Raw genomic sequence first — 25,514 nt, 5'->3', positions numbered from 1 at the left:
TTATTGACACCTTGCCAAAATTGTGGGTAACCAACTTAGTTTCAAGCATATGAAGCTTGTTCAAATGCAATTGTGGCAAATAACAGGTGTGGGCAATATGAAAATCACAACTAAAGCCAGATAAAAAAGGGAGAGTTGATTCAATCTTTGCATTGTGTGCATATGTGTGGCACACTAAGCATGGAGAAAAAGGAGAACTGTCTGAGGACTTGAGAACCAAAACTGTTGAAAAATATCAATAGTTTCAAAGATTATAAGTCTATCTTTAGAGATCCGGATGTTCCTCTGTCCAAGGTGCGCAACATAATGAATAAATTTACAACACATACAGTCAAATATGGTGGAGCTTCAAAGATGTTTTGGGGTTGTTTTGCTGCCTCTGGTCAGGTACCTTGACTGTGTGCAAGGCATCATGAAATCTGAAGATTAGCAAAGGATTTTGGGGCACAATGTAGTGACTAGTGTCAGAAAGCTGGGTTTGCGTCCTAGGTCATGGGACTTCCAGCATGACAATGACCCAAAACATACTTCAAGAAGCACCCAGAAAATGGATGGAAACAAAGTGCTGGACAGTTCTGACCAGCAATGAATCCGGATCTAAATCCCATTGAACACTTGTGGAGAGATCTTAAAATTGCTGTATGGAGAAAAATATTAAAATTTGAAAGTCCTCAGTGGTGGATACCATCTTTTCAGTTAGCCATTAAAAGGTAAGAAATTTCAAGCTTTCGAGACTACTCAGGTCTGTTCATCAGGCATAGTATAACACAAAATCTGAAGAGTCACATATTTATACATAACAGGGCACAGGAATAATGCAATAGATAAGACAAGTGATGTGAAGCAGAACTATCAGTATGGGAGAGGGAGAAGCAGTTGTAGCCGTAAAAATGTTTGGCCACAAGTAGATCTATTCTTTTTTCTTTTATTGTGTGGCGATGAGAATTCATCCTTGTTTTAAGCTTTTGCCTCGTCTCCCCTACATACAGACCCCCAGTTGGACATTTGGTACATATAATTAAGTACACTACATTAGATGTGATGCAGCTGAAAGTACCTGGGATCTTGTGGTCCTGATGTGAGTTGGGAATCTTTATCTTGTCTGTGGTCATTATAAACGGACAGGTTTACATTTACAGTTGGTGAGGATGAATTTTATAAGTTTCACCACAAAGGTGAAACTATCTTCCCGGTCAGTTTGCTTTCCCTCCCAGTACCTTTTCATTCTAACAATGTTAGGTTTCTGTGAGATTATACTTGTTCCTTTTATTTTTGGTTCTCCTTAGCTTGCCTTCTTTGCCCTATATGAATGTGTTTTTGTTTATCGCTCAGAGTTTTCGTATTTTACTTCATACTTTCCTTTCCCCTTGTTGACAGTGTGTTGAATCCTCCCCTCTGGTTCCACAGGAGGTGTGAGAAACTCCTCAATGGCTTATTAGTTAGTTAGGTGTGTGGTGGTGTTTTTAGTTGTGCAGCTAGGGCCTTTCTAGTCTCCACAGAGACTAGTTGGATGTAGTTGCGGCATTCTCCCCTGTGTGGGTTCTCTGGTGCTCATCAAGATCCGATTTCTGGTTAAAACATTTCCCACATTCTGAACATGAAAAAGGCTTCTCCCCTGTGTGAGTTCTGTGGTGAATAATAAGATTCCATTTATTTTTAAAATATTTCCCACATTCTGAACAGGAAAAAGGCTTCTCTCCTGTGTGAGTTTTGTGATGTTTGGTAAGAGTTGATTTCTCTGTAAAACATTTCCCACATTCTGAACAGGAAAATGGCTTCTCTCCTGTGTGAGTTCTCTGGTGGTTGATAAAAGTTGATTTCTCTGTAAAATATTTCCCACATTCTGAACATGAAAAAAGCTTCTCCCCTGTGTGAGTTCTCTGATGTTTATTAAGATATGATTTGTGTCCAAAACATTTTCCACAATCTGAACATGAGAAAGGCTTCTCCCCTGTGTGAGTTCTCTGATGTTTCATAAGATTTGATTTCTTTGCAAAAGATTTCTCACATTCTGAACAGGAAAATGGCTTCTCTCCCGTGTGAGTTCTCTGATGTACAATAAGATTTGATTTCTCTGTAAAACATTTCCCACATTCTGAACAGGAAAATGGCTTCTCTCCTGTGTGAGTTCTCTGATGTCTGATAAAACTTGATTTCTCTGTAAAACATCTCCCACATTCTGAACATGAAAATGGCTTCTCCCCTGTGTGAGTTATCTGGTGCCTAACAAGATCTGATTTCTGATTAAAACATCTCCCACACTTTGAACAAGAAAATCTATTCTTCGCTGTGTGAATTTTTTGAGGTTTAAGAAAAGACTTTTTGAGAGGAAAACTATTTCTATATTCTGAACGTGAAAATGGCTTCTTTGCTTTAGGAGCAGTTCGTTTTTTAATGTTTATTTTGTGACTTTGATTTTCCTTAGTAGTCAGTAATGAATCAGAAGACAGGACCTGTTTCAAAGGATCAGATGACAGATCTTGGCTGCGAAGCGATGATGGTAAATCTGGAGAAATATCATTCACTTCAATTGTATCCTGTTGGATCTGAAAATTATCTGATTTGAAAATTGAAGATGTCAGCTGTCCCTCTGATCTCCTGGTATAGACATCTGCCAAGAATAAAACTAATTATTATTTTTAATAAAAAATCCTTGAATTTTATATTTTTTACATTTCTACTTCAATTGTCCGTAAAAAGGCAAGTTATATAAAAAAAAATTGACTTATTCACCAGAACAATGACCATCTAATAGAAAACCTCATAGGATGGATCAGTAGAGCGTGGTGTTCAAGTGTTTTTTCAGTCTGCCTGAATAAAAAGCCACCAAATGATGTTATGTAGGCAAAAATAATACCAATAAAATCTTCTACTTATCTGACAAAAAACAAGTCCCCACTCAGGTCCATCATCTGTCAATGGAAAAACAGAGGTTTCCACATTATTAGTGGCTCAAAGGCTCTAGAAAAGTAACATGGCTTCCATAAACCAATCCAGCAATATCCGCTCTCCCAAAGTCAGATCTCCCCCTCGCTTATGAGCTTTGCAGTAGTTTATGTGCCTAAATCACATTTAGGCTCCATGTATTCGGCATTACTATAATGAGAAGAACCCACTTAATTTATGGTGTGTGTCTCCTGGAGCACAATCTGGGCACTATGTGTTGGGTAATGAAATTATATATTTGCAATTTTCACTCTCCAACATCCACTGCGTGCTAATATTTTGGAAAGTGACTGAAGTCATAATAGTCACTTCTCCTATAGATTAATTCACTGAGGGTTATAATTTCCAAAATGGAGTCACTTTATGGGGATTTCTACTGATCTGGTTTTCTACCATTTTGTTATATTAGGGCTTCTGCAAAAAGTGTGTCCCATCTCGTCTGGGACGTCTACTTCTCCTCCTGCTTCGACTTGTGTGATGTCTGCTTTTGACACCAGGAGCCGCCTTAATCATCCTGCAGGCGGCGCTGGTGATGGAAGAGACGTCAGAACCAGAAGCTCTGGGCGGCGCAGGCTCTGTGCAGCCACTAAGATTAGGGTGCCTGGGACCTGTAGTACCATCCAGTCTGGCAGTATGGGTGTGTGTGCTGTCCAGCTGGAGTAATCTGCTCCCAGCATCAGCCAACTGGAAAGCACCACACCCTACTAAAGCTGGAAGCATATTGCGGGAAGCTGCCAGATACAGCCTTGTTCTCCTTTGGTTCAGTCCTCTGTGCTCAGCTCCCGGCTTGTGTATTTGTTTCTTGTTCTGACCTCGGCCCGTTTACTGACTACTTTTGTGTCTTCTGATTTTGTATTTTCTCTGCTCTCCTGGTTGTGACCCGGCTACCTGACTATTCTTCTTCCCATCTCACTCCACAGAACAGCAGGTAACACCGTGGCCCAAGCCTAGGGGTCTCTGTGTAAGTCCAGATCCATGTAGTGGGGTTAAAAGATGATGAGCAAAGTAATTAGTGAAATATGTAAACGGGGTAGATAAGACAAGCCTGTTCATGGTGGCCATCTTTTGAGCTTCCAGGTGACCATGAACAGCGCCCCCAATACATTGTGTCTGCGAACTATTCCAGCAAAATCGGCATTCCTAATAGCCAAATGGCGCTCCTTCCCTTCTTAACCTGCCATGTGCCCAGACAGTAGTGTACAACCATATATAGGATATTGTCAGATTCAAAAGAAGTTGGAAAATAATTTGTAAGGTCCATTTGTTTCTTATTATCCTTTGTGAAGAATTTCAAAGTTATCACCACGTAAAGTGATTTGAAAAATGGGGCCTGATTAGAAACACAAAACTGGCTGCAGGAAGTGGTTAAATCAGAGGATTACAAAGTCAAAAACTGTGATTATACACAATAAAACATCTACTGAAATGATCAAACTCAACAGTCTTCATCAGAGAAAAATGAGTAACTAGTGGTGAAACCTCTCTGGGGTAATTAGAGTATGGGGCTCGGTGGCTCTTGGCAATCTAAACTATCGTAAGGGACAATATTTGCTGTCAGATGAGTTTCAAGAAGAAATATTAGACATTTAAAGAGAACTTTTTATAATACTGCAGAGATGAGGTGTCTTAAATTTAGATCTCGGGCATTTGGAAGAGGCAATGGAGACCTTTTTGAAAGATTACCAGGGAGTTACAAACTCAAATAAGTGAGGCCGGCCGATCCCACCACAATGAAAATACATACAGAATGAACTTGTAAAAAAAGAAAGAATATAAAAACATGTAACATCCCCAACAACAAAGTACGTATGAGGGGAGAAATCCAACACTAAACCGGAGTCACACTCATTTATGGTGGACCATTGGAGCCACTATGAGTCCTGACCAGGAGAGTAGAGAAAGTATTTGTGCCGCCATTTCAGGAGAGATTGTGCAGTATTCTGAATTTCATAGGATTGAAAACATAATGGAATTTATGACGTGGAGTGAATCCATGAAACCAGGGCTCGAGCCATGCCAACACATCTCCTGCAGGCGTGAATAAATGTATATTACAGCCATCAGCCACGCACAGCTTAGAGATATATCATGGCACAGCTGTAATGTTTTCTGTATAGTTTATCACAATCCTGTTTGAAGTTAGTTGGTTTTAAAAGAAATTGAAAAGTCAGGATAAAGGGAAACTCTGCTGTTATTGGACAGAAATTCACACTTGGCCCTCACTGCACATTTAATGTTGTTGATCAAAAAAGCGAAGTTTGGCCAGAAAGACGGGACCTGGTCTTGTGGGACCATATGAGGACATTCAGCAGCACAGAAGGGAGAGAAGGTAGATTCATCCAATAAGATATCAGGGTTCTAGGAAGCCAACAGCATCATTACCCTCCACTTTCTCTTCAAGTGATTTTCTCACTTGTCAGCACATTCTACGTACGCTGTCATTTGGTTTTGTAGTTTAAAGATCTGGGCAGGTAACGGTCAGCGTCTCCTAATCTCAGGGGGTAGGTGGATTCTCCAGGTTGTAAGTTCTATAGAAAAGGGCTTTCACAATTTCCCAAAGTAATTTGAACATTTTCGGATGGAGGAGAATGTTGTGGTCTAGCGGCAAACTGGTGATTACACGATTGTGATACGGCCGGACTACATCACCGATAAAGCAGCCACAGCCGGTGACTGAGAAGAATCTGTAACTTCACTGCATTTAGTGGTCAGTACTCACCTGGGTAGTCATATGTAGGAATCTCCTCTTTACACCGCTCATCACCCCTCACATATGTCTCTATAGTATTAATATGGGTCAGATCTTCACCCTGAAACAAATATTGTAAAAGTCACAAACAGATGGAGAAGTCCCATCTATGATCAACTCTAATCCTGCCATCTCCACCGTTCTCATTACACAAATATAAAACGTATAATACTGGTGGATAAAACAAGACTGAATACAAAACCATTACAGCAGTCTACACATCATAAGGGAGATCTCATGACACCTTCTCTCCATCTACCTGATGATCCTGAGGAACATCGGGATCTTCTTGTTTACAGTCCTGTGGAAGAAGAGGACGGGGACATCTCTCTGGTGTTGTCCTCTTACTGGATTGATCTGGAGGAAACACATACAGGGACTGAATTCATTCTTTACATACAGATAATTATAGGCCGTGTGTATTTAGTCCTGTCTATTACCTGGTGATGTGAGGGTCTGGGGAACCTCCATCATGATGTCCTTGTACAGATCTTTGTGTCCTTCTAAATACTCCCACTCTTCCATGGAAAAATAGACGGTGACATCCTGATATCTTATAGGAACCTGACACATACAATGATACCATCATCCCCCCGATCCCTTCATAGCGTTACTGTATAATGTCCCAGCATTCCCAGCAGTGTCACCTCTCCAGTCAGCAGCTCAATCATCTTGTAGGTGAGTTCTAGGATCTTCTGGCCACTGATGTCCTCATGTATCAGCGGGTGAGGTGGAAACCCTGTGATTGGGCTCAGGGGTCTTCCCCATCCCTCAGACACAGGGTCCTGACAGTGCTCACTAGAGGTCTTCTTCACTACTGTGTAATCCTGGTTATGGAGAGAGACATTAATAAATCTCACTACAGACATTTCCAGAGTCCTCACCTCTCCAGTTCTGTCCATCTGTTATTCCCATAGATAAGAATGATGTAATGTGACGTCATCAGAATCTCTCACCTCTCCAGTAAGATGGAAGAGGATCTCTAGGGTGAGGTGTAATATCCTCTCTGCCATCTTGTGTCTGTCCATATCCATCTTTGATGGGTAAATCAGGAAAATTCTCTTATATAGAAGATCTTCACTGAGAGGATCCGATATTGTAGAGACCTGAATGAGAAAAAGTTGAGCAGATGTAAAGTCATAAAAATCCTGTGTAATAATACAATCACTGGAGATAATAAGGGAAACATATGAGGAGATTTATGTTTTACAGTATTTAGTTTTCTTCTTTACATCTAGTAAAAAACCTATATATTTTAGGCCACATACAACAAGCAGTTTCTTCCCCGGAGTCTGCAGCTGAATACGTTTCTCATAGACTCATCTTCCATAACGCTAATTCTCACCTAATTTTCTGACACTGGAATTGACATTGAGAATAACCTCAGCACTCAATGGTTCTTATAGAAAATTTTTTTTTTTAATGCAGGCCAAAAACAAAAGTAAACGTTTCGGTCGATCTGACCTTAATCAAGAACTATTGGAAATAGCACAAAGAACAAAACAATAAATAAAAGAATAATAATAAATAATAAACTAAAAAAGCATATGCAAATGGATCATAGCACAATAACATGATAATATCTCTTGTTTAACCTGAACAATAAACATGCTGTCAAACAGTGCATAATATTTCATTAATGCGGATACAACATCATAGTATAGAGCAAGTATATATACAAATTGAAGAGAGGTGACACCTACTAGACTGCTGGATGGTATTCAAAGGTAGGAATTCAAAAGTGTGGAGATATGGTGACACTGGTTACTTGGGTCTGCAGAAAGGAGCAGAGAGTGGCAGACTCAGAGTTAACAGCTGAGAGGGACTGTGGAGGCAGAGATAGACCAAATAGAGCTGTACGTAGCCTACCTGTGACCCAGAGTTCCTGGTTATAAAGCGGTGCTGCACGTAGTGGCTTAGAGGAACGCGGTGTCCACCGCTAGTTCATGGTACTGTGCGGTTTGTCAGGGGCAGGATAGTATCTAAAGGCGGCGGGCGGGAATAGTGAGGGCGGCTGACCAATCTCCGCCAATCCCGCAGTACTGTGTAGCATGAACTCCGGAAGTGCACGTGTAACGTCACCGGAAGTGATGCGCTGCTCCCAGGAAGCTGTGCGTTCCACAGTCCGGTGTAAATGCGTTTGAGTGCCAGGGAGAGAGAACGTGCGTTACACCAGTATAGAGCATAAGACCTAATGGCCATGAGCCAGAGCCTTTGTTGGAGTGGAGAAGGATCCAGGAGAGGGGACAAGAGGAATAATCTGCAATAAAGGAGACAATATTTGAGTAGGATATAGAGATCAAAACATGTATATTATTGACCTATTCAAATTGAAGACCACATTTCCAAACGTAAAATACATTTCAACATAGGGTCACATAAGATCCCTGGGTGACAAGTTTCTCTATATCAATTGTTCAATGAGAACCAAACTCCAAGCATAAAAAACCTTTATATAAAAGGCCAGTAGGTCATAGTCCCTATTAAGGCCTTTCGACTCTAAGGACTGTAATTAATGAATCCAGAAGGCTTCTCTACGTTTGAGAAGGCTCACTTGGTCGCCCCCTCCGACGTGGTGTCAAAACTTGTTCCAATACCTGGTACTTGAATTGAGAAATACTATGTCCTGCCGTGATAAAGTGTTGGGGAATGGGTAACATTAGGTTTTTGTACAGAATTGTAGACTTAGGATTTCAAAGCACATCCCTTATGGGCTGTGTTGTCTCCCCAACATAGATTCGGCCGCATGGTCATTTAATAAGATATACCACATATGAACTGTCACATGTAAAGTACCCTTTGATGTTGTACATCTTGTCAGTTTGTGGGTGATGAACAATGCTACTCCTGAGGACATTGTTGCATTGACGACATTGGAATGTGCCCATTTGGGATTATGCAAGAACGGTTGTGCTGGACCTTGGTGCGCTGCGCCCAAATCGACAAGTACCAGAGAGTCTCTAATATTGGCTGCTCTCTTAAAACACGGTAGGAAGGGTTGCTGGAACGCAGGGATTGTGGGATAGCCGGTTTGTAAGATGCTCCTGTGTTTCCTAATGGTTTTATGCAAGATGAGACGAATGGGGTCGAACGTGTAAATGAATGGGATTCTGTCCTTAGTGTTTGGAAGATCAGTTCTGGAATTCGACGCCTGGGGATGCAAGAAGCTAGGTGGATAGCCACGTTCAGTGAATTTGGTCGACATTTCTTGTAACCTCTGATTGCAGATAGTTTCACTGGACACTATCCGTTTGACCCTCTGAAATTGTGATGTAGGTATAGATTTCTTCATCAACCTTGGATGATTGCTAGAAAAGTGTAATAGGCCATTGCAATCAGTCGGCTTGGAATAGAGGTCAGTTGTTAGGTGGCCCTGTGTATCCTTGGTCACTATGGTATCAAGGAAACTAACCCGGCTTGAATCATATGTCATGGTGAAGCTCAAATCTGGCCATGTGGAGTTCAGTGTGGAGAAAAAAACTCTAAGGATTCCAAGGGACCCCCACCATATGCAAAAGATGTCGTCTATAAAACGTTTCCAGAGAATGCAATGTTCTTGAAAAAGTGGATTAGAGTAGACCACCTGACTCTTGAAGGCTGCCATGTAGCTCCTTGGGCAGTTCCTTTGAGCTCATGACTCTCAATTGGTCTGGCATGCACTGTGAGCTGTGAGGTCTTATATAGAGAGGTGTGTGCCTTTCCAAATCAAGTCCTATCAGGAAATGGACAGCATGTGACTTAAATATGAGTGTCTGAGCAAAGGATCTGAATGCTTATGACCATGTGATATTTCAGTTTTTCTTTTTTAATAAATTTGCAAAAATGTCTACGTTTCTGTTTTTTTCAGTCAAGGGGTGCAGAGTGTACTTTAATGAGAAAAAAAATGAACTTTTTAGAATTTACCAAATGGCTGCAATGAAACAAAGAGTGAAAAAATTTAAAGGGGTCTGAATACTTTCCGTACCCACTGTATAAACAGGAACTTGGGGTCACAGGTATGCTACGTCCAGCTCTGTTCTGTCTATCTCTGCCTCTACAGTCCCTCTCAGCTGTTAGCTCTGAGTCTGCCACTCTCTGCTCTTTTCTGCAGACCCAAGCAACCAGTGTCACCATATCTCCACACTTTTGAATTCCTACCTTTGAATATCATCCAGCAGTCTAGTAGGTGTCACCTCTCTTCAATTTGTATATATACTTGCTCTATACTGTGATGTTGTATCCGCATTAATGAAATATTATGCACTGTTTGAGAGCATGTTTATTGTTCAGGTTAAACAAGAGATATCATCATGTTATTGCACAATGATCCATTTGTATATGCTTTTTTATTTTATTATTATTTTTTCATTTATTGTTTTGTTCTTTGTGCTATTTCCAACAGTTACTGGTGAAGGTCAGATTGACCGAAACGTTTACTTTTGTTTTTGGACTGCATTAAAAAAAAAATTTCTATAAGAACCATTGAGTGTTTAGGGTATTCTCAGTTATAGTATGGGTTTGGACCCAACTCGAGCACCTCTGTCCGGTAGTGCAGCGGTTATTTTCTTATCCTGCTGCGCCTGTATGCTTGCACATCGCAGTGATATGTCATCACTGACCTTTTCATATAATGCGGATGAGACTTCTACCATTCTCAAAAAACCAGCATACCAAGTGACTTCCTAGCGGTCCCACCTAAGGAAACCAGAGGCCGGGACGTGGAAAGGCAACACCGACATCTGATCAACATAGAGCAGCACTGTGCAACTCTAACAGAATACCTAAGGGTCCATCCCTAGGGGGCTGAGAGTGCCAATACGTCCTACCTTGTTTTCCGATCAATCGGATTACTGTCCAAATTTGAACAAATTTTGAATAAGTGTTCATTTGATTTGATGACGCTAACAGTCGACTTTTTACATAAGGCTATCAACTCAAAGAAGGACCAAATCAAGAACATCGAGTCACAACTCTCCTCTACAGTCAGCGCTGAGGAATTGACAACCCTCTAGGGTAAGATCAAGGACAACACTAACCGCCATCGGAGAGACACTGAGGCAAGGAAACGAAGAAAGTTCTTAAGAGATACAGAGGATTATGATCTGAATAGAGTTTACCGATGTCAGGACAGATCTTTCTCAGGGAGAAATCCCAATCGATTCAACAGATCATCCACCGAGTTTTCCTCTTCCAGATCGGAACTAGACAGGTGAGACCCATATGTCTCTTCTTCTCATTTTTTAGGACAACCAAGGCGACGTCAAACAACGAGAAGATGAGAAGAGGCGGAAAACATGAGAGGCAACACCGACTTCATCAGGGTGACTCGGTCTCAGGCGCAGGCCCCTGGTGGTAAATATTTCCTCTTATACACTTAGCACTGCCCAGCTAACAGTACTACAAAAAGGTCTCTCCTTTTGTTCAGTTAATAGATACAATACCTTTAACTTGGATATGGAACTGCAGCGGTTTTACCGCTCTTTACCCCTGAAAGCACATTTCGCTCAAACTGAAATGTCCGGCGTTAATAACTCTAGTAGCATCCATCCCAATCCAGCTATAGCCATCACATCCAGTAGTTTGGGCCTCCGCACAAAAGGCTCCTACAGACCACCCATGCCCTTGAAACATTTATCAGCTTTGTGGACACTGCTTTTCAGGAATTACGCTCCAAAATTGACAGGGGTAAACTACACTATGAACCCAATTTGTCCTCCCTTGATCAACAGGCTTTGAGAAGTCTCAAAGAGGACAAAAATTTGGTCATAAAACCAGCCGACAAGGGAGGAGCAATTGTGGTCATGAATAAGTGTGACTATGTCAGGGAAATAGAGTGTCAACTTAGTGCCCAGACTACCTATCGCCGATTGCCCCATGATCCCCTGCCCGAATACAGCACTTTAATATCTTCAGTCATTAACCACTTCATTACAGCGGGCGTCATTGAAATTAAAACAGGTGAATTCCTTTCAAAGAAACATTCTATTACACCGGTCTTTTACGTCTTGCCTAAGATTCACAAAAGTGTAACGGATCCACCGGGGAGGCCGATTGTGGCCTCCATAGTCACTTCTATCCCCATTGTCTATTTTCCTTGAAAAAGTCCTTACGCCCCTCATTCAACAGAGTCCATCTTTCCTACTGGACACAGGAGCTTTCCTCGCTATACTCACTGAACTCAAACAGGTCCCAACTAGGGCTATCCTAGTCTCTTTTGATGTAAAAAATCCATATACATCTATTCTCCATGACCAAGGAATCAAGACAGTACAGAATCTTCTCATTGAGTCACACACGGATCGACAGGTAGTTGATTTGTGCAATGAACTACTCACGTTGGTTCTTACCAATAATTATTTCTTGTTCCAGGACACCTACTGTATTACCTCCAAGTTAAGGGCACCGCAATGGGCTCTATTGTGGCCCCCCCATATGCAAATTGATACATGTCAGCCTTCGAGAGTCAGGTGGTCTACTTTAATCCACTTTTTCAAGAACATTCCATTCTCTGGAAATGTTTCATAGACAACATCATATATTTTGCATATGGGGGGTCCCTTGGAATCCTTAGAGGTTTTTCTCCACACTGAACTCCGCATGGCCAGATTTGAGCTTCACCATGACATATAATTCAAGCCGTGTTAGTTTCCTTGATACCATGGTGATAAACAGGGCCACCTAACAACTGACCTCTATTCCAAGCCGACCGATTGAAATGGCCTATTACAATTTTCTAGCAATCATTCAAGGTTGATGAAGAAATCTATACCTACATCACAATTTCAGAGGGTCAAACGGATAGTGTCCAGTGAAGCTATCTGCAGTCAGAGGTTACAAGAAATGTCGACCAAATTCACTGAACGAGGCTATCCACCTAGCTTCTTGCATCCCTAGGTGTCGAATTCCAGAACTGATCGTCCAAACACTAAGGACAGAATCCCCTTCGTTCACACGTTCCACCCCTTCACCTACATCTTACATAAAACCATTAGGAAACACAGGAACATCTTACAAACCGGCTATCCCACGATCCCTGCATTCCAACAACCCTTCCTACCGTGTTTTAAGAGAGCAGCCAATATTAGAGACTCTCTGGTACGTGCCGATTTTGGCGCAGCGCACCAAGGTCCCACACAACGGTTATTGCAGAATCCCAAAATGGGCACATTCCCAGGTCTCCAATGTCGTCAATACAACAATGTCCTCAGGGGTAGCATTGTTCATCACTCAAAAACTGGCAAGATATACAACATCAAAGGGTACTTTACATGTGACAGTTCATATGTGGTATATCTTATTAAATGACCATGCAGCCGAATCTATGTGGAGAGACGACACAGCCCATAAGGGACAGGATTTCAAAGCACAAGTCAACAATTCTGTGCAAAAACCTAATGTTACCCATTCCCCAACACTTTATCAAAGCAGGACATAGTATTTCTCAAGTCAAATACCAGGTATTGGAACAAGTTTTTAAACCACATCAGGGGGGCGACCGAGTGAGCCTTCTCAAACGTAGAGAAGCCTACTGAATTACAGTCCCTAGAACCAAAAGGCCTTAATAGGGACTATGACCTACTGGCCTTTATATAAGGTTTTTTTTATGTTTGGAGTTTGGTTCTCATTGAACAATTGGTATAGAGAAACTTGTCACCAAGGGATCTTATGTGACCCGATGTTGAAATGTATTTTACGTTTGGAAATGTGGTCTTCAATTTGAATAGGTCAATAATATACATGTTTTGATCTCCATATCCTACTCATATATTGTCTCCTTTATTGCAGATTATTCCTCTCTGGCACACTGTTGTCCCCTCTCCTGGATCTTTCTCTACTCCAACAAAAGGCTCTGACTCATGTCCATGGGGTCTTATGCTCTATACTGGTGGAACGCACGTTCTCTCTCCCTCAAACTTCCGGCTCACTGAAACGCATTTACACTGGCCTGTGGAACGCACAGCTTCCTGGGAGCAGCGCGTCACACGTGCACTTCCGGAGATCACACTACACAGCACTGCAGGATTGGCGGCGATTGGTCAGCCACCCTCGCTATTCCTGCCCCCCGCCTTTAGGCTGCGTGCACACGATGCATTTTTCATGTGTTTCCGCTGCGGAATTTCCGCAGCGGAAATGCATCAAAAACGCATGGTAATCCGCACCCCATGGTCCCCAATGGCATTCCGCAATGTCAATGCACATGCTGCGGATTTTTCCGCAGCGTTTCTGCAGCGCTCATAAATTCGCAGCATGTTCATTAATTTTGCGGAAGAGCAGCGGAATTGCCGCCATAGACTTGCATTGAGACGCATATAATCCGTGTCTGTACATTTGTACAAGCGGATAATATGCGTTTCAATGTGCGGATGGTACCCAGTTCTGGAGGAGAGAAGACTCTCATCCAGACCTGGGTACCATTGTACCTGTAAAAAAAAAGCGCTTCTCCTTCCAGGACCTGAGATGACGTCGCGGTCATGTGACCGCAGCCTGTCTCGCGAGATGCCGGCAAGCCAGGAAGGAACCAGGAAGGAGCGCGACAGCACACGCGGCTGCATCGGCGGTAAGTATAGCTTTATTTTTTTATTTTTACGGTCACACTGTATAAATCCATGCCTTTTGCATGGATTTATACAGTGTGACCTAGTTGTCAAGCACTTTCCAAGTGATGCTATCGCCTGGAAAGTGCTGGTCAGTCCGCATGCAGAAACACATGCGTTAACGCATGTGAATCCGCATGTATTCCGTATGTATTCTGCAGCAAAAACGCATGCACAATCTGCATGCGTTTTTTCTGCCAGGGAGATGCAGAAATGCTGCAGAAATTTTCTGCTTCATTTCTTCATCGTGGGCACATAGCCTTAGATACCATCCTGCCCCTGACAACGCGCACAGCACAAGGAACTAGTTGTGGACACCGCGTTCCTCTAAGCCACTACGTGCAGCACCACCTTATAACCAGGAACTCTGGGTCACAGGTATGCTACATCCAGCCTATCTCTGCCTCCACAGTCCCTCTCAGCTGATAACTCTGAGTCTGCCACTCTCTGCTCTTTTCTGCAGACCCAAGCAACCAGTGTCACCATATCTCCACACTTTTGAATTCCTACCTTTGAATACCATCCAGCAGTCTAGTAGGTGTCACCTCTCTTCAATTTGCATATATACTTGCTCTATACTATGATGTTGTATCCGCATTAATGGGGTTTGATGAAATATTATACACTGTGTGACAGCATGTTTATTGTTCAGGTTAAACAAGAGATATTATCATGTTATTGCGCAATGATCCATTTGTATATGCTTTTTTATTTTATTATTTATTATTATTCATTTATTTATTGCTTAGTTCTTTGTGCTATTTCCAACAGTTACTGATGAAGGTCAGATAGACCAAAACGTTTACTTTTGTTTTTGGACTACATTAAAAAAACATTTTTCTATAAGAACCATTGAGTGTTGAGGTTATTCTCAGTTACAGTACAGGTTTGGACCCAACTCGAGCACCTCTGTCCGGTAGTGCAGCAGTTATTATCTTATACTGGCATTGACATTAGCAATTCTGCAGGAGATATTTATTTCACGTAACATGAGAAATAACTACTTTTATGATGAGGCAACATCTTCCACTACGGATCTAAAACCATATTTGGCCACAGTCCATCACTTACTACATCACCACCGGCCGTCTATATGAATGTTGCCCGTCTTCCCCAGACTGTAATCTTCTATCACGTTAGATCTCATGTCTGATTCACACACAGAAGTTTGAGGCTTTTATAAAAGCTGTTTTGTTTGCACAAACACCTCGGACAGAAATGATTTGATACTAAAGTCTACATGTATAGTGTATTATGGGGTTTATTTCTGGCCTTAGACTTTTCTATATTACAAGAAAAACACCAGAAAAAAAGCAGATATTAAAATGTTTCAAGAGACAATTGGCACCAACAATTCTTGTAAAAATAAAAAACATGCACAAATCAGAAGACACATTTTGTCCTCTTTTAACACGTTAAACATTTGTTTTTGGTTTTATATGAATTCTTTTGGGCATCAGAACATAGATGTACACCGCAAGGATGGCACAGGTGGGGCAACAATAAAATCCCTGGCAGTTTAACCACTTGTTCCAGCAAAAAGCAAACATGGCATCTAAGAAGGCGTGACAGAGTTCGGCTGAATGCCCCTCCTCCTCCCCAAAGTACTCAATAGTATGGGGCTGCCTTGTTCCTACAATACTAATGCCTAGTAATGGTGTCTGGTCCTGCAATGTACGAAAGACTATTAGGACGGGCCAGAGGCAGCGTTCCAAAAGTTACCTTTTAACGACCCCATAAACATTAGACTACAGTTGCATGGAAGCACTGATTTTGGGGGTTTTGGTTGACTATATAATGTATTAGGAGGCCTCCCTACAGTCAGTCATACAGACCACAGGAAAGCTGGAATATTTGTGTGTATGGGAGAGTCTGGAGAGATAGCCGTCTGTCAAATGACCGCTCAGCCAACACTTATCTTGTGTATGGGGCCGTTAGTATTACACTGACAGGCAGTGATAATACATGGCACTACAGTAGTACAGTGCATCACCCGACCAATCAGAGGCTTCTGTGTTGTATGATAGCACTAATGAGAGTTGTTAAAAAAAAGTTTAAAAAAGTTTTAAAGTGAAAATATCACAGTTTTAGCAAAAATAAATATTTGTCACTATAGGGAAAACAGGAATACAATTGGAAAATGGAGAGGGAGGTCAGCTCACTGTTTATTCAATGCACCTTGTCTGAAGATCACCGCATGGAGCCGCCCTGGTCAGGGACATTTCAAGGTTCAAGTAAAGAAAGGAGGAGGGATGGTCTATATTGTTAAAACCTCACATTTATTGTGAATTCATAAAAACTGTTGTGATGGTATACCACCAAGTGCCCACATACCAAACCAATGCTTATTCCTGATTTACAACATGTGAGTCTCTGTGATACTTTTATATCCTTCCCTTTCCTGGGTGTCCATTGATTACTGAGCACTTCTCAGACAATTTAACCCTGTATAGTATGGAAGAAAAAGATAATGCACAAATACAACTCATGCATGAGACATTCAATAAAATCACTGGAAATCAAAGACAAATACAATTAATTGCACTGTAATATTAATCCTGTCTGATGTTCATTCCCTGTGGGGCTCTAGTGTGTAATATAAATATCCAATATGACTTTCTATTTAAGATTTTTCTTTTCATATCTCCACCTCTTAATGGTTTATAAACCTTTTCTATTCCTAATATCTGAAGGATCTGATATCCCCTTTATGTTTTTGTGAAAAGTATCTTGAAACCACAGACAGGTTTAATGCTGTGGGATTGATTGCGTCAGATAAATGTCTTCTAATACATGTTTATAGCGGATCTGACGTCCATCCCACATATTGTAGTTAACTCTCTATCCACTCTATTAAATAGATGACCCCTATAGTGCTACAATTGATGAAATTGTGTATTGCAAATTTCTGTCCTGTTAGGTTTTCTGCAAATGTGTCGGTTTTATTAACATAGTTGCATGCTTTACAGGATGTATGTCGACATTTAAAAAAAACCCTTATAGGATAACCAAGTCACCAAATACCGGCCCATTAAGACACACTGTCACTCTCGCATTCCCTACTGATTGAACCCCTGGACCAGTCTAAAACCAGCTTCCAATGTCAATGGGAGAGAGATCTGGGTTGCACCTTAACGAGGGATCAGTGGAAGCGAATCTTCACTTTGACACACAAATCATCAATCAGCTCGCGATTTCAGGAGGCCAGCTATAAACTGCTTTCTCTGTGGTATAGGGTCCCAACTCGCCTACACTCTATATTCCCAGATGCTAGTCCCATGTGTTGGACATGTGGGGAGGAGGAGGGTGACCTACTACATATTTTCTGGACCTGTAAACTCCTTTCTCTTTTCTGGGGAAAAGTACTACTAGTGATTAGTAAATTCACTGATCTTATTTCAGACCTTGACCCAGCTTTCGTCCATCTCCATCACAGCAACATCCCTTTAAAAACATATAAAAACTTGATACTGAGACACTTCATCACGTCTGCTAGAGCATGTATTCCCTTGCTATAGAAAAGTAACAATATCCCGACAATCTCACTATGGTTCTCCAAAATAAATGAAATGTTAACGGAGGAGCTCAATAACGATCAATAACTCCCATGATAAATTTTATAAAACATAGTTCTACTAGTTGGAGTTTAAATCTTCCGCTGATTACCTTGACCTCATAGGGGAAAACTAAAGGTACCGTCACACTTCGTGACGCTACAGCGATCCCGACAACGATACGACCTGGAAGGGATCGTTGCTGCGTCGCTATGTAGTCGCTGGTGAGATGTCAAAAAGTCAGATCTTCCCAACGACGCAGCAACGATACGGCGACCCGTAGCGACCTGTATAACGATGTCGACAGTCGTTGGGACCCTGTCACATAGCAGCTACTCTGACGATTCAGACCTCGATGAGAAACGACTTCTCAGTTCTGAGTCGCCAACGAGGTCGTTGGTAAGGTGTCAAACATACCGATGCATGCTACCCAGTGGGACCTCAACGATCAAAAAATGGTCCAGGCCATTTCGACACGACCAGCGATCTCACAGCATGGACCTGGTCGCTGCTACATGTCAAACATAGCGAGATCGATGCTGAGGTCGCTGTTGCATTACAAAACTTGTGACTCATCATCTCGCTAGCGATCTCGCTTAGTGTGACGGGGGCTTAAGTCTACACTTCAGGAGCCCCTCTGACATTACCCTAACCCTCTTACCCATACATCCCTTCCCCCACTTCCCTTTGTCTTTGTTTGTATGTGTGTTTTTGGTTTTAACTACTCGTTTTTTCTTTATAACCCTTATACACTGGTCAAAAAAAAGGGAACACTCAAATAACACATCCTAGATCTGAATGAATGAAATATTCTAATTGAATACTTTGTTCTGTACAAAGTTGAATGTGCTGACAACAAAATCACACAAAAATCATCAATGGAAATCAAATTTCTTAACCAATGGAGGCCTGAATTTGGAGTCACCCCCAAAATTAAAGTCGAAAAACACACTACAGGCTGATCCAACTTTGATGTAATGTCTTTAAAACAAGTCAAAATGAGGCTCAGTATTGTGTGTGGCCTCCACGTGCCTGTATGACCTCCCTACAATGCCTGGTCATGCTCCTGAAGTTGCGGATGGTCTCCTGTGGGATCTCCTCCCAGACCTGGACTACTGCCAACAACTGGACAGTCTGTGGTGAAACGTGACGTTGGTGGATGGAGCGAGACATGATGTCCCAGATGTGCTCAATCGGATTCAGGTCTGGGGAACAGAAGGGCCAGTCCATAGCTTCAATGCCTTCATCTTGCAAGAACTGCTGACACACTCCAGCCACATGAGGTCTGGCAATTTCCTGCATTAGGAGGAACCCAGGGCCAACCGCACCAGCATATGGTCTCACAAGGGGTCTGAGGATCTCATTTCGGTACCTAATGGCAGTCAGGCTACCTCTGGCGAGCACATGGAGGGCTGTGCGGCCCTCCAAAGAAATGCCACCCCACACCATTACTGACCCACTGCCAAACCAGTCAGGTTGAAGGATGTTGCAGGCAACAGATAGCTCTCCACAGAGTCTCCAGACTTTGTCACGTCTGTCACATGTGCTCAGTGTAAACCTGCTTTCATCTGTGAAGAGCACAGGGCGCCAGTGGCGACTTTGCCAATCCTGGTGTTCTATGGCAAATGCCAAGCGTCCTGCACGTTGTTGGGCTGTGAGCACAACCCCCATCTGTGGACGTCGGGCCCTCATACCACCCTCATGGAGTCGGTTTCTAACCGTTTGTGCAGACACATGCACATTTGTGGCCGGCTGGAGGTCATTTTGCAGGGCTCTGGCAGTGCTATCCTACTCCTATTTCTCCTTGAACAAAGGCAGAAGTAGTGGTCCTGCTGCTGGGTTGTTGCCCTCCTATGGCTCCCTCCACGTCTCATGGTGTACTGGTCTGTCTCCTGGTAGCGCTTCCAGCCTCTGGACACTACGCTGACAGACACAGCAAACCTTCTTGCCACAGCTCGCATTGATGTGCCATCCTGGATGAGCTGCACTACCTGAGCAACTTCTATGGGTTGTAGAGTCCGTCTCATGCTACCACGAGTGTGAAGGCACAACCAACATTCAAAAATGACCAAAACATCAGCCAGCAAGCATTGGTACTGAGATGTGGTCTGTGGTCCCCACCTGCAGAACCACTCCTTTATTGAGGGTGTCTTGATAATTGCCAATAATTTCCATCTATTGTATATTCCTTTTGCACAACAGCATGTGAAATTGATTGTCAATCAGTGTTGCTTCCTAAGTGGACAGTTTGATTTCACAGAAGTTTGATTTACTTGGAGTTATATTCTGTTGTTTAAGTGTTCCCTTTATTTTTTTGAGCAGTGTATGTTAATCCACATGAATATGTAATGACTTAATGTTTAAGTCTGAGTCACCACGCTGGTATATCCTAAAACACATTGAACCAATGTTCTACCAGCGACTCTACTTTGGATTGTGTTTACTTCTTTCATTTTGTTTTCAAATGTTTTGGAAATACTGGTTATTGTTAGGGTTATGGGGTCATGTTTGACCTACTACTTGTTGCACAACTAGTACCTGGTGTTTGTATTTGTATTTCCTTTTCAAAACTTAATAAAGATAAATTTCTAAAGGATAATCAAGTCACATTCCGTTTGATATTTGTTTCTTGAAAAAAACTCGGTGAAAGTATTCCGCCCAGTGTAGAAGCCTTTTTGAATACAAAACTCGAACAAAATATGCAAAAGAATTTACAAAGTCTGGAGGATGGATCTCAGACATCAAAAAAACTAAGTTTGAAAGAGATATCAAAGACTACAAGTCAAATTCAATTTACACATGGAAATGGAACAAACCAAGAGCTACTGTTCTGAAATACAGGTCACACAATAAATTCAAAGGAAATAGAGGAGAGTGGAGGTCAGCTTCACAGATCCTAATGTGTCCATGGGTTCCTCTAATTATAATTCTCTGAGGATTTATCTGATGCATCAGTGGAATCAACTAAAGACAGAACAAAAATAAATTCTCAAGTATTCCCCACAATTCAGCACAAAACAACGGGCGGGAAGAAAGCACAAACGTGCCGGGACATGTGAGTTCCATGCCGGAGTGCATCACAGTCTCCTATCTGCAAATGCGCATGTCCGGAAGCATGCGTTCCACGCATATGATATTGGATTGCATTCCACCAATATAGAAAAATCCTATCTCTGAGATCAGCATCATGGGAGACTAAAAACAAGTGTTGCACATCCTCCCATCATACAATAGGCATGTAGATCTACTTTATCACTACAAAAAATATGGGATGGTGGCCCACAGTATATTCCTAAATGGTCAAATTTGACCCCTATTGCATAGAGATACACAAGGAACACCACACTTGTTAATTATGAAATAGTAGATGTGGGATATAACTGATAAGAAATAATTCTGATATAGAAGCTCAGATATCTCAATGAAGTACAACAATAAGTGAACCCATTCACAGGGAACTAAGTAACAATGGGTAGAATATAAAATCCAAAAATGTAATCCAGAATGGGACTGTATTCACATAAAACAGGCAAAGGAAATTTGCTCAATGAGTCCCTTAGGGGCTAGTGAATCCAGTCTAAAAATCCACTCACTTTCTTTTTTGAGGATACATCTATTGTGATCACCACCTCTCACATTGGGTTTACCATCTCAATGATACAAAAGGAGATGTCTCCGGTTTGACTTCGATGTGCACTGTTCATGTGTCTCACTAATGAGGTGTCACGACCATGGTGTATATCGTCCAAATGATCCCCCACTCTCTTCCTAGACTGCCTCTTGGTCTTGCCTACATATTCTAGGGGGCAGGTGCATGTGGCCATATATACAAGTCCTGAGGTTTTACAGTTAGAATAATCCCACTGGAAAAAAGATTTTACTCATGGAGGAACTCGAGAAAGATTTACATGGTCTCATCCAACTAAATGTACAACATTCTCCACATCTAAAGAAACTGCAGATTCTTTTATCTAGCCAAGTCCCCTTGGGTGCAGGTTTTTTGCAGAAACTATGCACTAAATGGTCCCTAATGGACTGACCCTTTCTGAAAGTTATTGTGGGAGTAGATCCCACAGCACCCTCAGGGCCGGGTCAGCCACAAGTATATCCCAGTGTTTTCTGAGGATATTAAAGATACGGTCACTCTGATTGTCATAAGTTTTTCTTACTCGTGTAATCCCATCTTTTTCTTGGTCTCTTGGTTAGGTATGGAGGAGTGTCTGTCTCTCCCATTTTTCTGCAAACGATGATGCGGAATCCAAAATGTGCCAGGAGTACCCTTTTTCCCTGAATCTTGTGTTCAGGTCTATTGCCTGTATATTAAAATTTGTGACATTATGGTAGTACATTCTCAACCATAAAAATTGGCCCCTGGGTATTCCTCTTTTTATGGGGATGGGGTGGTGACTATCCCACTTCAATAGTTTATTAGTGCTTGAAGGTTTATGGTAGATGAGTGTCCCTAGGGTCCCATTCCAATCTTTCTTAATTAGAACATCCAGGAAAGGCAACTGGTAATAATTAAATTCAGATGTAAATCTCAGGCCGACTCTATTGATATTGAGTTCCCTGACACATTCAAAAGATTGTTCACTCGTCCCTGACCAGATGATAAAAATGTAGTCAATATATCTATCCCATGCCCCAATATATGGTTGCCACCACTTATCATCATCCCTGAATATTGTGGATTCCTCCCACCAGCACAGGAAAAGGTTAGCATATGAGGGGGCACAAGGGCTCCCCATCGCAGTACCCATGAGATGGTGGAAGTACTGCCTGTCAAAAATAAAGAAGTTATGAGTAAGAGTGAATTTTAGAAGATCCTCCATGAAGTCATTATGTCTGCTACACTCTATTAACCTCGGTTTCAAGAAATGTCTTACTCCTCTGATACCATCCTCATGCGGTATATTACTGTACAAAGCCTCAATATCTAGTAAGGCCTGCTCCCCTACATGAATGTATACATGCTCGAGGGTATACATGGAGGGGAGTAGGCAGAGGGAAAACCAACTCCAGAGGGATTATTCCAACTGCAGGACCTCAGGTGGTACTGGGGGAACTTTATAGTGTGTGGGGGCTTCATACATACTGCATAAGGGGCATTACACTGTGTGGGGGCATCATACATCTTGCATAAGGGGGATGATGGGGGCATTACACTGTGTGGGCATCATCCATCCTGCATAAGGGGGGCATTATACTGTGTGGGGGCATCATACATCCTGCATAAGGGGCATAAAGGGGGCATTACACTGTGGGGGCATCATACATCCTGCATAAGGGGGGCATAATGGGGGCATTACACTGTGGGGGCATCATACATCCTGCATAAGGAGCATAATGGGGGCATTACACTGTGTGGGGGCAACATACATCCTGCATAAGGGGCATTACACTGTGTGGGGGGCATCATACATACTGAATAAGGGGCATAATGGGGGCATTACACTGTGTGGGGGCATTATACATACTGTATAAGGGACATAATGGGGGCATTACACTGTGTGGGGGCATTATACATCCTGCATAAGGGGCATAATGGGGGCATTACACTTTGTGGGGGCATCATACATCCTGCATAAGGGGCATAATGGGGGCATTACACATACTGCATAATGGGGGCATTACACTGTGTGGGGGCATCATACATCTTGCATAAGGGGGATGATGGGGGCATTACACTGTGTGGGCATCATCCATCCTGCATAAGGGGCATAAGGGGGGCATTATACTGTGTGGGGGCATCATACATCCTGCATAAGGGGCATAATGGGGGCATTACACTGTGGGGGCATCATACATCCTGCATAAGGGGGGCATAATGGGGGCATTACACTGTGTGGGGGCATCATACATACTGCATAAGGGGCATAATGGGGGCATTACACTGTGGGGGGGCATCATACATCCTGCATAAGGGGCATAATGGGGGCATTACACTGTGTGGGAGCATCATACATCCTGCATAAGGGGCATAATGGGGGCATTACACTGTGTGGGGGCATCATACATCCTGCATAAGGGGCATAATGGGGGCATTACACTGTGGGGGGGCATCATACATCCTGCATAAGGGGCATAATGGGGGCATTACACTGTGTGGGAGCATCATACATCCTGCATAAGGGGCATAATGGGGGCATTACACTGTGTGGGGCATCATACATACTGCATAAGGGGCATAATGGGGGCATTACACTGTGTGGGGCATCATACATACTGCATAATGGGGGCATTACACTGTGTGGGGGCATCATACATCCTGCATAAGGGGCATAATAGGGGTATTACACTGTGTGGGGGCATCATACATACTGTATAAGGGGTATAATGGGGGCATTACACTGTGTGGGGCATCATACATACTGCTTAAGGGGCATAATGGGGGAATTACACTGTGTGGGGGCATCATACATCTTGCATAAGGGGGATGATGGGGGCATTACACTGTGTGGGCATCATCCATCCTGCATAAGGGGGGCATTATACTGTGTGGGGGCATCATCCATCCTGCATAAGGGGCATAAGGGGGGCATTATACTGTGTGGGGGCATCATACATCCTGCATAAGGGGCATAATGGGGGCATTACACTGTGGGGGCATCATACATCCTGCATAAGGGGGGCATTACACTGTGCGGGGGCATCATACATACTGCATAAGGGGCATAATGGGGGCATTACACTGTGTGGGAACATCATACATCCTGCATAAGGGGCATAATGGGGGCATTACACTGTGTGGGGGCATCATACATCCTGCATAAGGGGCATAATGGGGGCATTACACTGTGGGGGGGCATCATACATCCTGCATAAGGGGCATAATGGGGGCATTACACTGTGTGGGAGCATCATACATCCTGCATAAGGGGCATAATGGGGGCATTACACTGTGTGGGGGCATCATACATACTGCATAAGGGGCATTACACTGTGTGGGGCATCATACATACTGCATAATGGGGGCATTACACTGTGTGGGGGCATCATACATCCTGCATAAGGGGCATAATGGGGGTATTACACTGTGTGGGGGCATCATACATACTGTATAAGGGGTATAATGGGGGCATTACACTGTGTGGGGCATCATACATACTGCATAATGGGGGCATTACACTGTGGGGGCATCATACATCCTGCAAAAGGGGCATAATGGGGGCATTACACTGTGTGGTGGCATCATACATACTGCATAAGGGGCATAATGGGGGCATTACACTGTGTATGGGCATCATACATACTGCATAAGGGGCATTACACTGTGTGGGGGCATCATACATACTGCATAAGGGGCATAATGGGGGCATTACACTGTGGGGGGCATCATACATCCTGCATAAGGGGCATAATGGGGGCATTACACTGTGTGGGGGCATCATACATCCTGCATAAGGGGCATAATGGGGGCATTACACTGTGGGGCCAGTAAAGGGGTCCCGTACTATGAGAACAATACGTTTCCTCCCTTCCTGTCTCCATAGTTGGGTCGTATGTATCTATTACAGGAAACAGAACAAAAACCTTATGATTCTTATAAAGGGGCAACACAAGACCCCAAAAGAGTCTCCGTGCTGAAGGGGTTAATGCCCCCTGCGCCCAATAATGGGGTCTCCACATACCTCCACCTGCAGAGCAGCCACCACATATATGGCTGCTCTGTGCGCACAGGAGCTGTGATGA

At 42.8% G+C, this 25,514-nt stretch overlaps 1 protein-coding gene across 1 annotated transcript; it reads right to left on the bottom strand.

Moving 5' to 3' along the window:
• Nucleotides 1-94: 94 nt before the first annotated feature.
• LOC141176236 (uncharacterized) lies at nucleotides 95-25,514 on the bottom strand. Its single transcript, XM_073660221.1, has 7 exons — nucleotides 25,454-25,514; nucleotides 6,652-6,801; nucleotides 6,343-6,522; nucleotides 6,136-6,259; nucleotides 5,955-6,052; nucleotides 5,666-5,756; nucleotides 95-2,611 (listed from the first exon to the last, which is right to left on the bottom strand). The coding sequence occupies exons 2-7, from the start codon at nucleotides 6,727-6,729 to the stop codon at nucleotides 1,503-1,505; spliced, it is 1,680 nt and encodes a 559-aa protein (XP_073516322.1). The 5' UTR covers nucleotides 6,730-6,801; nucleotides 25,454-25,514; the 3' UTR covers nucleotides 95-1,502.

This window comes from Phyllobates terribilis, unplaced genomic scaffold (genome assembly GCF_046119375.1).
Source record: "Phyllobates terribilis strain yellow unplaced genomic scaffold, ASM4611937v1 Scaffold_17__1_contigs__length_24005725, whole genome shotgun sequence".
NCBI lineage: Eukaryota > Metazoa > Chordata > Amphibia > Anura > Dendrobatidae > Phyllobates > Phyllobates terribilis.
The sequence above is the reverse complement of the archived record's forward strand: the minus strand, read 5'-3'. Positions and strand labels throughout refer to the sequence as shown.

Bases quoted from the DNA above. Each gene is read 5' to 3' on its own strand.
- LOC141176236 (XM_073660221.1), bottom strand. From the start codon at position 6,729: ATGGATATGGACAGACACAAGATGGCAGAGAGGATATTACACCTCACC. The intron at 6,523-6,651 runs GTGAGAGATTCT...CTCCATAACCAG, and splicing joins TCTTCCATCTTACTGGAGAG to GATTACACAGTAGTGAAGAA. The intron at 5,757-5,954 runs GTAGATGGAGAG...TATTTGTTTCAG, and splicing joins ATGTTCCTCAGGATCATCAG to GGTGAAGATCTGACCCATAT.